This window comes from Plecotus auritus (genome assembly GCF_963455305.1).
Source record: "Plecotus auritus genome assembly, chromosome: 6".
NCBI classification, from domain to species: domain Eukaryota; kingdom Metazoa; phylum Chordata; class Mammalia; order Chiroptera; family Vespertilionidae; genus Plecotus; species Plecotus auritus.
In genome coordinates this window covers 153,975,618-153,988,734 of record NC_137773.1, presented here as the reverse complement: position 1 = coordinate 153,988,734, position 13,117 = coordinate 153,975,618, and the positions used below count along the sequence as shown (strand labels likewise).

Sequence of the window (13,117 nt, the reverse complement as noted above, 5' to 3'; positions counted from 1 at the left end):
TATTCTGTTCCATTGAGCTGTGTGTCTATCCCTATACCAATACCACACTGTTTTGATTACTGTAGCTTTATTTTAATCTTAAATTTGAGTAATACAATTCCTCCCATTATAGTTGTCTTTTTCAAAACTGTCTTATTCAAGTTCCTTTGCCCTTTGATATAAATTTTAAAAATATATGCAATATTTGTACTGGTACATTCCTTTTTGGTAAAGGGGATTAAGAGAATGCCTGGGATGGGATAGGTTGTTGGTAAATAAAGTAGGCACACTAGAGAAGTGAAGGTGATGGCAGTAAAAAAAGCACAAGGGTCAAAACCTAAGATGACTAATAACTGACCTGCTGACCTGCTTGAGCCCCTTCTTGTTATCAGACTTCTAGCAGGGAATGAACATGCCGCTTATGTAGGGCTGTGTTTCAGTCCCATGAGGAAGCACGAGTTATTAGCAGCCAACGTGGATTCCCTCTCAGAACCCCGTGTGACGAGCCCTCTAGAGACTGCCATGGAGAGGCACTGACCCCACAGATTTAGCGGTGCTCAGCTCTGGGCCTGAGCAGTATGTGATCAGGGACCGTGTTCCCTCCAAATGATGACAGAATGGAAGTTTAATTCCCTTTATTTAGGATGATTAGGATAAAATAATGTGATGTGTAGATTTAATATTTACAAGACATACAAAGAGCCAATTTTCACAACCTTACATATAAAGCAAAATGCTTTACTCCTATGGTAGTATTCAACTAAATACTGTTTGGTGTCTCGGAAGATATATCCAGATCCCAAAGTATCTTCGAGTCATCTTTAATGCACCAAAAAGACTCTGCTTCGTTGGCCTTTTGGAGCCTGAATTCTGGATGCAAAGGAGCTCTTTGTGAGCATGTTCCCTCCTCACACAAACCTGGTTTTAGATTAAGTGAGCTGAACACAAACTGGGAGGCAGAGATGCCCTAATCTGCAGGTTTAAACAGAGATCTGCTCACCTGATTGTGAATCCAGACAGCAGGAGGGTGATTCGTATATTTCACTGCCAATTCTATTACTCTCTCTTGTTCTAGCAGTCGGGGGCTGGAGCATATTGAGAACCCACCAACCACAGAGACTCCTGGGATAAAGAAATCAATCCTAAAAGGAAAGGAAAATAAGTTATTACTGTTGAAGCAATTTAAAAAGTGGGCAGCAAGGTAAACAAAACTGACAAACTTTTAGCTAGATTAAGAAAAAAAACAAGAAAATATAAAATTACTAAAATCAAGAATGAAAGATGGGACATCACTGCCAACCTTACAAAAACAAAAGATTACAAAGGAATTCTATGAACAACTATTTAACCTAAAATTAGATAACTTAGATGAAATAGTCATATTCCCAGAAAGACACAAAACTACCAAATTAGACTAAAAAAATAAACAGAAAATCTGAACAGACCCATAACAAATGAATTGAATGACTAATTTTAAAACTTCCCACAAAGAAAAGGATAGGTTCTGGTGGTATCACTCATGAATTCTACCAAGAATTTAAAGAATAATACGAATCTTTCACAAACTCTTCCAAAAAATAAGAAAAGACCACTTCCCAACTCATTTTATGAGGCCAATGTTACTATTACCATGATACCAAAAACCAGAGAAAAGTATCACATGGAGGGAAACTATAGATCAATATTCCTTGTGAATACATACACAAAAATTCCAGGAATACAAGATTGGTTTACATCTGAAAATCAACCAATGAAATACACCACTTAATAAAGGAGAATCTCAACAGATGCAGAAAAGGTATTTGAAAAAATTCAACATCCTTAGATAATAAAAATATTCAACAAACTAGGAATAAATGGGAACTTACTCAGCCTGATAAAAGGCAGCTACAAAATATCCATAGCTAACACCATATGTAATGGTGAAAGGGTGAAAGTCTGCCCCTCCTCTACCCCACCAAGAACGGAAACAAGACATGGATGTCTGCTCCCATCACTTCTAGTCAACATTGACTAGAGGTTCTAACCAAGGCAATTAACCAAGAAAATTAAATAAAAAGCATCCAGACAGGAGAGAAAGAGAAAGAAGTTGCAGATGACATGATGCTGTATATAGAAACTCCTAAGAATTTACTATGAAGATAATAAAACTAAGTAACAGGTCAAATAAGGTTGCAGGATACAAGATCAATAACAAAATCAATTGTATTTCTATAAACCAGCAATGAATAAGCTAAATGTAAATTTAAGAAAAATAATTATATTTGTAATAGAAAAAGAATAAAATAATTAGGAATAAATTTAACAAAAGAAGTACAAGACTTGTATAATGAAAACCACCAAACCTTGTTGAAAAAAAATCAAAGATCTAAATAAATGGAAAGACATCTCATGTTCATGGATTGAGACTTTATATGTTAAGATAGCAATACTCCCCAAACTGATCTCCAGATTCAATGCATTACCTATCAAAACCCAGCTGGTTTCTTTGCAGAAATTGATAAGTTGACCATAAAATTAATATGGAAATTCAAGGAACCCAGAATCATCAAAACTTACTATTAAAGCTACAGTAATGAAGACACTGTGATATTGGCATAAGAACAGGCATATAGATCAATGAAAAAGGACTGAGAGTCCAGAAATAAACGCTTAAGTTTATGGTCAGTTAATTTTCAACAAGGGTACCAACACCATTCAAAGGCAAAAGAATAGCCTTTCAATAAATGGTGCTGGGACAAGTGAATATCCACATATAAAAAGAACCAAGTTTGATCCCTACTTCACACCATATATAAAAGTTAACTCAAAATGGCTCATAGACTTAAATGTAAGAGTTAAAATTATAAACTCTTAGAAGACTGACACAGGAGTAACTCTTCATGGCAACAGTTACCTAGACACCAAAACACAAAGGTTAAAGAAAAAAATAGAGAAACTAGACCACATCAAAATTAAAAACATTGTGCTATAAATGATCCCATCAAGAAAATTATAAGACAACTGACAGAATAGGAAAAAATATTTTCAAATCATACATCTGATAAGGGTATACAGAATATGTAAATAATTCTTTTTTTTTTAAAATATATTTTATTGCTTTTTCACAGAAAGGAAGGGAGAGGGAGAGAGAGTTAGAAACATCGATGAGAGAGAAACATCGATCAGCTGCCTCCTGCACCCCCCCTACTGGGGATGTGCCCACAACCAAGGTACATGCCCTTGACCAGAATCAAACCCGGGACTCTTCAGTCCGCAGGCCGACGCTCTATCCACTGAGCCAAACCGGTTTCGGCATGTAAATAATTCTTATCCTAGCTAATAAAAGAGTAATATGCAAATTGGCCATCACTCCAAGATGGCCGCCCCCATGTGGTCAAAGATGGCTGCCCCCATGTGGACACAAGATGGCCACCACAAGATGGCTGGCAGGGGAGGGCAGTTGTGAGCAGTTGGAGGTGACCAGGTCAGCAGAGGAGGGCAGTTGGGGGAGACCAGGCCAGCAAGGGAGGGCAGTTAGGGGGGACCCAGGCCTGCAGGGGAGGGCAGTTAGGGGGGACTCAGGCCTGCAGGGGAGGGCAGTTGGGGGGACCAGGCCTGCAGGGGAAGGCAGTTGGGGGGGACCAGGTCAGCAGGGGAGGGCAGTTGGGGGCAAACAGGACTGCAGGGGAGGGCAATTGGGGGGGGGCAGGCCTGCAAGGGAGAGCAGTTGGGGGGGACCAGGCCTGCAGTGGAGGGCAGTTGGGGGAGACTAGGTTTGCAGGGGAGGGCAGTTGTGGGCGATCAGGCCAACAGGGAGGGCAGTTGGTGGAGGGCAGACCGGGTCAGCAGAGGAGGGCAGTTGGGGGAGACCAGGCCAGCAGGGGAGGGCAGTGGTGGGGGGGACCAGGCCTGCAGTGGAGGGCAGTTGGGGGGGACCCAGGCCTGTAGGGGAGGGCAGTTAGGGGTGACCAGGACAGCAGGGGAGGGCAGTTAGGGGTAATAGGGCTGGCTGGGGAGCAGTTAGGCGTCGATCAGGCTGGCAGTGGGGTGATCAGGCTGGCAGGCAGAAGTGGTTAGGGGCAATCAGGCAGGCAGGCAGGTGAGCGGTTGGGAGCCAGCAGTCCTGGATTGTGAGAGTGATGTCCAACCGCCCGTTTAGGTCTGGTGGGATTGGGCCTAAACGGACGGTTGGACATCCCTCAAGGGGTCCCAGAATGGAGAGGGTGCAGGCTGGGCTGAGGGACACCCCACCCCCACCCTCACCCCCATGCATGAATTTCGTGCACCAGGCCTCTAGTAACTCAATAAAAAAAAAAAAAAAATGGGCAAAGGATTTGTATGAACATTTCTCCAAAGAAGATATATAAAATGACTAATAAACACATGAACATTTTAAATTATTAGGGAAATGCAAATCAAAATTACAATAAACTATCACTTCACACTCACTGGGATGGATGGCTAATCAAACAAACAACAGCAAGTGTTAGTGAGGAAATTGGAAGCCTTATACATTAGTGAGGATCTAGAGAAATTGGTAGGACTGCAAAATGGCACAGCCACTTTGGAAAACAGTTTGGCAATGCCTGAAAATGTTTGAGTTATCATAATACCAACAATTCCACTCCTAGGTATATATCCAAGAGAAATGAAAACATATGTCCACTCAAAACATGCACATGAATATTCATAGTAGCATTATTGGTAATAGCCTAAAAGTGAAAACCATCTAAATATTCATCAACTGGTGAATATATAAACAAAATAGGTTATAACCATACAATGGAATGAAGTAATGGTACCTGCTACAACATAGATGAACACTGGAAATTATATGGTAAGTGAAAGAAACCAATCATAGAAAAAAACACATATTGCATAATCCCACTGATATGAAATATCCAGAATAGGCAAATCCATATATACACAATGTAGACAGTAGTTGTCTGAGGAGGATGGGAGTCAATGATAACTGGCTTTTCTTTTTGGAACGATGAGAATGTTCTAAATTTGATTGTGCCAATGGTTTTATAATTCTGAGAATATACTAAAAACCATTTTAAGTGGCTATATTTTATACTTTAAAATGGGTGAGTTTTATGATTTGTGAAGTGTATCTCAAACAGTTTTAAAAGGTGGAAAAAAAAAAAAAGGCAACGGAAACTCTTTCACTGGTATTTGACAAACTAAACAGGTTGATGTGGCCTTCTAAGCTGTGGAAATCTCATGTTCCTTTCTTTTCTTCCGACCACACTCCTATAGGCTAGGACTCCTGGAAGTTGAGCCTTCAGTAATTCTATGCCACAGAAACCCTTTTTGGGCGGGTCTACGAAATGCAACAAACCTAGTAACATACCAAGAAAAGGAAAATTTACTGGAATCTGGGTCCACAAAAGCTTCTCATCTCCATGTCTAGGAAATGTAAACATCCAATCTTGATGTTTCTCAGCCATCACAGAGCAATAGAATCATTTTCCCCAGCTGTTTTCCTACCAGTAGACTTACACAAAAAGCACACAATGTTCTCTACTGATTTGATCTATGACCTTAAAAGATGTTCTCTTTTGCTCTATGACCTTAAATATCCGGTCATTTTTTATAGTCTTTAAAAACCAGTTCTGGACTGGAAGTACTCCAGAAAAGGTCCCTAGCCTACTTTTGCCTATATTTAATTGACCATTTCCCATGAATACCTTAATTTCCCTTTCATTTCAGGCAAGATGCAATTTTTAAAAACTACAGTTAACACTTATTAACACAGATGCTATATGCTTTCTCAGAGAAGGTATATAGCATCTCCACAGCTTCCATGTTTAAAAAAATAAATACATCAATGAGTTACTTTTGCAGCTTCATCGCCTGAATTATAGCGCCCTCTGCTGCTTGATGTTGCTAAAGACCATTCTCAGGTGAATGACAGGAAATCCCTCTTCTCTAAAAACTGGAAAGACAGACACCTTTAGAAAAAAGGACTCCATTAAATGCTACCGAAGAATTCAAATGGCATAAAAACCTCATCTGAATGGATTTAAGAAAATATGCACAATACTTATTTAATAAAACATCGGTCCAAGAAAGTGTCTTAAACACATACACTCAGTAACCCCTTTGCAAGATTAGCACTCTTGGAGTTGAGATGAGGCACCTACTGCGCTGCCACCTACCACACCTCCAGATGCGTGAGTATATGAAGAACTGAGAGAAAGAGCCCGATTCCGTAGCGAACCACACATATCCATGTCCAACTGTCCAGGCAGCCCTGTCCTGGCCAGCTGCAGTCCCAGTGCCCGGCACACGCCAAGCATGCAAACCATGGCTAAATGACAGTGCTTTACTCTGTCCTCAGCAACAGTCCTCAGAGCCCCTCACCCTTCCTTGCGCAAACACTGCAGACGGAACCCGCCTACCACAGTGTGGTTCACGGTGGATGTCCAGATGCAAGGATATCTTGGTTCCTGCCCTCAGTAAACCCCTAATGATAGGAAAGTTAACAAATAAATACAATTAAATGAGCTATGACAAAATCTGCTTGGCAGAGAGAGAAAATGCTCATCATCTGAGGTCTGTCTGGAAATACTGTACTTAGTATAGATTCCTTCTCAGCTCTAACATATGTGATCCTGATTTTATCAGGAAATTACTGATAAAGCCATTTTATCTTTTAAAAATCTATTTGGGGGGAGTGGTTAGGTGCTAAGTGGTAGCTCCAGAAGGTATAGCCCTGCTCATGTGAAAAGTGGTTTTGCAGCAGTTTCCTCTTTGGCCTTTCTCTCTGGGTTGGATTATTTGACTTCTTAGAACCAGCCCATTCTGAGGGCCCAGTAAGAACACAGTGCAGTATGGGAAGAGCCCTGGAGGTCTATGGCACAGGTGTCTCAGTGCTAAAAGCTTCAGAGCACTGGAGCCCCTCAGAGTTTGATAGATATCAAAGGAGGTCAAGAATTCAGAAATCTCCCACCCCAAAGATAAGCCCACTAGCAACCCTCTCCTTTATCTCTAAACAGCATTCCACTCTGAAAACTCTAACTGCACAAACTGCAAGGCAGCCACATCCACACCCGCTCTCTCCCTAACCTTGCCCTCTTCTCCAAAGAACAAGGAGGTTCTCCATGGAGGTTACCACCGAGCTGATGCTCTAAGAGAGCCTAGAGCACAAGCCGTCCCAGCAACAGCACTGAAGGAGTGGACACCACCAACCTAAGCAAATGGCCATGCTGTCCCCATGAAGTCAAAGGGACTCACAGCCCCTACAGCCATGCCATCTGCTAGTGCTAAGGGAGCAATCTTTTAAAAGAGGAGGATCCAGGTGCCAGGAATGAGTGCTGAGTGACACCTGGCAGGGAAAGGGTCATCGCTAACCAGCCAGAGATGACCACCTCAATACCTGCCCTCTGAAGCCAGATCAGCCAGTTACTAAAACCAGTCCTAACATCAGTAACCTGACTAAATCCATTCATTGATATGGGATATATAACACCAACCCTCAATAATTTTATCTTGAGATCACAATAGAACCTATTTTTATTTATATATATATATATATATATATATATATATATATATATATAATCACTGGAGAATTATGACATTTTCTCATCAGGTAACCACAGTTTGCAAGTGCTTATACACTTGCAGGCACACCATGGTAGCAGCGTTATAAACCAATGCATAGGGTTTTTCTAATCAGGGGACTGGGGACAGTCTTGGCACAATTCAGAGCTGAAGGCACAGAGACAATGCTGTGCACAGGACACAAACACTTCCCCAGAAGGGAAATGTGGAAAGACAGATCGTTACAATTAAAGTTTCCATTTTCCAATGTAATAACTGCTAAACTACTTTTGAAGGGTAAAAATGTTGCCCACCTCCCCCTAAAACAGCCCAAATGCATTTAATATGTATCACTGAACATGTGCAAAGATTGCAGTAAATTGCTTCACAAACGCAAATTATTGCAATCAGCATCTTGTTTTCTAGTTCTAAATTCAAAGGCAAACTATTAACACAAGACTGCTAACTCTTGCTATTATCACACTTGCTATTATCACACATCCTCCTTCTAACAAAACCACATTTCCAGATGGACTGCCAAAATTAGTCAAGTGACTCCTAAGAAATGCGACCACACTGACATGCCAGAAATTCATTTAGAAGTGAATGCTTTATTTAAATAAAGGAAACATACACCCAAACACACCTTTCCTAAGGAAATACAAGTTGCTTTATTTACAATTCAACATGAATTGCAGCTCGTGAGGCCATTCGCAGGGAGTGGGACAAGACGGGACAGCTGGGCTGTTACCCTGTCAGCATACTGACTAGTCCTCAGAGCCCAACGGGCCGACTCATGAGTGTAGTGTGTGCTAGGCCTGCCTGGGGCTCCTGATAATAAATTCAGCACTGATAATAAACTCAACCCAGACGAGATAAGAGTGATGCAGGAACTTGGTTGAGAAGGTGGTCAGCTCTGTGACATACTGGTTATTCTTCTTTCCAGACTGCTGTTTCCTCTGTAATTGATGTAAGGAACACTAATTTTTGAAAACATCAATCCCCGGCAACACATAACTCAAGATTAGATTACTTCAGTGCATTTTACTAGTAATCATCTTACAGACAGAATTATCACAGTTGCCAGGTTCGTGGACCAGAATTAGCTGCTTTGTTTTAATAAGAAAAACTCAAGGCAGCAATTTTCATATATGACTGAGAGGGTCTGGGCTCAAAACCGAGGCAAGCTCTGAGGCTAGGAAAGAAACCTGGTTCTCCGTGTCAAGGAGGGCTCACCCTGAATGGAGGTGGTCTAGATTCCTACCCCTCAGGAGAAACAGCGGGCCACAGACGTCCTTTCCAGAAAGAAAAACAAGCCCTTCTATCTGGTGGCATCTTCCTGAACACACACAACCCCTAGAAACAGAAAAGCCACTCACCACTGGCCGGCTTTAAAGGAAAAGTCTTGATCAGTAACAAGCAGGCGGAGCCTCTTCACGGAGGGTGACTCATTGGCTGTTCCACACACCTTAGCTGCCGTCACGACCTTGAGTCAAAAGATGAACTGGCTAAGGTTAGTGTGTACACAATGAGAGGAACAAACTGTGGCTTTCTGGTAACTCGGGTTTTTTCAAAATCTACAAAGATGTGGTTTCTTAAAATTGCAAAACAAGGTAAAGCATGCTTTGCTTTAAAATGCTGCCTATCACCAGGTGAACAAATTCTAATTATCTTCTTTTTCAGAGACTTGTTAAAATACTAATTGAGTCCTGCCAGTGTGCCTCAGCTATTGAGCACTGACCCAGGAAATAAGAGGTCGCTGGTTCGATACCCAGTCAGGGCACATGCCCCGAGTCGTGGGCTCGATCCCCAGTAGGGTGCAGTGTGTGCAGGAGGCAGCAATCAATGATGTTCCTCTCTCACTGATGTTTCTCTTTCTATCCCTCTCTCTTCCTCTCCCTCTAAATAAACAATAAAACACATTTTAAAAATACTAACTGAATTTTATTCTGCATACAAAAATCATCTCTTGAAGGGACTGTTTAATAAGCAAGTGTTTATTTGTTGCGAGTCTAGCACGTGCCATGCACCGGGCTGGGCACTTTGAGACTTGCTCAGGGAATGGAGCCCTGTAAGCCACCCACCTGGCATCTAAATTCTCTGTGAGTACGACCTACGCAAAGTGAGACCCATGTTAGCTATGAACCTGTGTTTGTTCTGAACCTGCAAGAAGTCCATGACATACAAATTTCAGAAATTAAAAGTAACTACAAAACAGATGAATACTCCTAGTGTTCTGACCTCACTGAGTTACTTTCCAGCTCAAAAACCTTCAAGGGCTCTCTAACACTCAACTACAAACATAAAAGAATGCTAAAGGCCTTCGTAACTCATACCAGCTTAAGCTCCTCTTGGATCCTTGTGCTACTGGTTTACCAGCCAAACTGGACAGCATGCTGGTCCTCAAAGGCACCTGACACTTGTCTACCTCCCCAGTGCTGCCTAGGTCATTTGGCATGTGGCACATGCTCAGTCCTGCCTATCAACCTCTTACCCCACCTTCCAGACCTCTTCCTCTTCCCTCCATCCTCTCAACTCTACCCATAAAATTATCTGCCTTTATTATCATACTTAGCCCATATTGATGTAATTATAAATACCCAGGAACAAGTCTTTCACACTGACCACATGCCTTCTGAGATCAGATATTGGGTAGAATTTGTATCTATACCAGCTTCCCAGGCCTGACATACAGAAAGATTCAGTAAATATTTGCAGAATAAATGGAAACTCTAACTTAAAGTCACTTAAAATTGGCTTCTAGAACAAAAGTTAGAAGTTTGGGAGCCTTTTGTTGCTTAAAAAAATGTTAGGTGGGGGGGAACACTACAGAAAATCTAGATTCATGTTCAAAACCATAGAATTCAGGGAAGGCAGGTCTCAACAAAACAGGAATCTTCTGTTTGCCACACAGCTGATTTTAAATATCTTACTACAAAGACAAGTAATAAGAATCATCAGAGGGTTCTCCTTCATTACATTACTAGTGACCCGGTGCACGGATTTGTGTACATTGAAAGGAAATTAATTAGAAGGTGGCCGGCAGGGTGGGACTGGGAGAGAAGGGCCAGACATGCCCTGGAGCCAACCTCCCGCAGTCCCTTGGAGTGAGCGGGGTCCCTCCGACAGGTGGGGTCCCTTGGCCTGGCCTACGGGGATTGAGCCGAAATTGGCTCTCCGACATCCCCCAAGGGGTCCCAGAGTGCAAGAGGGCACTCTGCAAAGTTGCTGTCATACAGGGTGTAGAATGCAGACACAAGTGTGCAGTAAACCAGATTTGGGGACAACAGTGATCCAGCAACAGCATAACCCACGGCCAAAGGTGGAATCGCTCAGCCCTGCGAGGAATCAGGCTCCCTATTCTCTGGTTTCGGGGTGTGTAACCCGAGAACCGCCACTGCCAAGTCACTGCAGCTCGGCAGCTCCTGCATTGAGCGTCTGCCCCCTGGTGGTCAGTGCACATCATAGCGACCAGTCAGACATTTAGCATATTAGCCTTTTATATATATAGATTACTCTCATTTTTCTTAGGTTTGTAGAAATGTTTATTTTGTAAACATTCATTATTTTCCTTCAATATGATAATCTTTAGAAACAAAGCCAAGAGCTAGATTATCATAATAATAAAGAGGTAATATGCAAATTGACCATCACACCCTCACAAGATGGCTGCCTACGACCAGGCCAGCAGGGGGGTGAGGGATGACCAAATGACTGAAAAAGCAGTCTGCATGGGGCGAGCAGGCCGGCAGGGGGGTTAGTGAGGGACGAGCAAACGACTGAACAGCAGGCTGTGTGGGGCGACCAAGCCAGCAAGGGGGGCAGTTGGGGGTGACAAGGCCAGCAGAGGGGGCAGTTGGGGACAACCAGGCCGGCATGGGGGTGCAGTTAGGGGCAACCAGGCCAGCAGGGGGGGCAGTAAGGGGTGACCAGGCCAGTGGAGGGAGAGGGGGGCAGTTAGGAGCGACCAGCCCAGCAGGAATGGGGCAGTTGGGGGTGATCTGGCTGGCAGCGGGGGGCAGTTAGGGGTGACCAGGCCAGCAGGAGGGGCAGTTAGGGGCGACCAGGCAGGCAGGCAGGCGAGCGATTAGGAGCCAGCAGTCCAGGATTGTGAGAGGGATGTCCGACTGCCGGTTTAGGCCCGATCCTCAGGATCGGGCCTAAACCGGCAGTCGGACATCCCCTGAGGGGTCCTGGATTGGAGAGGTTGCAGGCTGGGCTGAGGGGACAAACCGCCCCCCCCACCCCCCCGTGCATGAATTTCTTGCATCGGGCCTCTAGTTTCATTTATAACAACTTAACTAGCATCTGTCAGACTCATGAACAGAGCTAGATATGTGTAAGCTTTAAACACATCCCAAAGGGTCACCTGGTAGCAGAAAAGCCAACATTCATAATCACTGGCTGGAGGAGAAAGAGGAACACAGAATTTCAACTGAAACATAAGCATGCTTCACAATCACAATCACAATCACAATCACATGCTCTTCTATGTGAAATGAAATCACCAATCATTTGCCAATGTCCAAATACAAAATTCAACGAAGAAGGGAAAGAAGCTAAATTTCTATTGAAAAAGTCCTATTTTCATTTGGATAGTCCCTATGACCAACAATGTTAATCAGATGCTTTATGCCTATTGGTAGTAACTCACACACTAATATACCTGTTGCCATTAGTCCTCACAATCTGGCACAACTGCTAGAAGTGGTCACACACAGTATCTTGTACAATTCATGATCTTTAATACTGTTTTATTTCGTTAATACAAATACTGTACACTATATAAAGATTTCTAGCAAAGTGGATTAAAAACATTAGCAAAATCTTTTTGAAGGCCGCATCTTTATTTTATTCTGAAGCTAGTCTCACATGATTAAGATCTGTAATCATGGCCCTTGTTGTGTGCCATTTTTTCCTTTACTTTGATTGAATAAGTAAAACATGATGGAGAAACTTTATGTTTTAACATTTGTACTTGTTCTCATACTTAACGGATCAAAAGATTTCGCAACTGAAACCTCAACTAGCCATGCCCTAAGTTAAAACACATGGCAGGAAATGAAGTTTTCCATAAAATAACATTTAGACTCTTCTACTGTTCAATAAAATAACAATGCATTTGCCAACTTTTACTAGCACGCATTTTTAAGGCTTTGACGAAGTCAGCATCTAAAAGGAAATTCCATCATACTGATTTTAAAAAGCTGGTTTTATATAGGATATCTTGATGTTACTGCTGCTACAACAGTCTCTGTACAGGAAATAGGTCTTTCTTTGGGAAACCTAAATGGCTTCCTCTGTTCATTCCCATTCATTCTTTTGTTGGCTTAAAAATTTAGACAAAGCCAAGATTAGCAATGAACTGAAACAAAAGAGGCACAGAGAATTTCAGAGTTGAAGAAAAACTTAGTCATCATCAAAAAATACTATGTCATTTTACACATGAGGACACCAAAGCCCAGAGCCATCAGTCAACTGAGGCAGAATACCACTCTGATGAGTAGGAACCTGATGAAAAGATACTGGTTTTACTTAAGAGGCTTACTGACAAGGAAAGAGCACAAAATTCTGTCAACTGTACAACTTCTCAAGTGGTTTATGC

General features: G+C 42.4%; 1 protein-coding gene across 4 annotated transcripts in view; it reads right to left on the bottom strand.

The window, feature by feature from the left end:
- Positions 1–13,117, bottom strand: part of OXNAD1 (oxidoreductase NAD binding domain containing 1) — a 34,989-nt gene that overhangs the window by 7,980 nt on the left and 13,892 nt on the right. For all 4 annotated transcript variants that reach the window (XM_080671686.1, XM_080671688.1, XM_080671687.1 and 1 more), the window contains exons 5-6: positions 8,892–8,998; positions 980–1,121 (exon numbers count right to left, since the gene is read on the bottom strand). In XM_080671686.1, the coding sequence (XP_080527812.1) occupies positions 980–1,121; positions 8,892–8,998 (249 nt within the window). The remainder of the gene's footprint in view (positions 1–979; positions 1,122–8,891; positions 8,999–13,117) is intronic.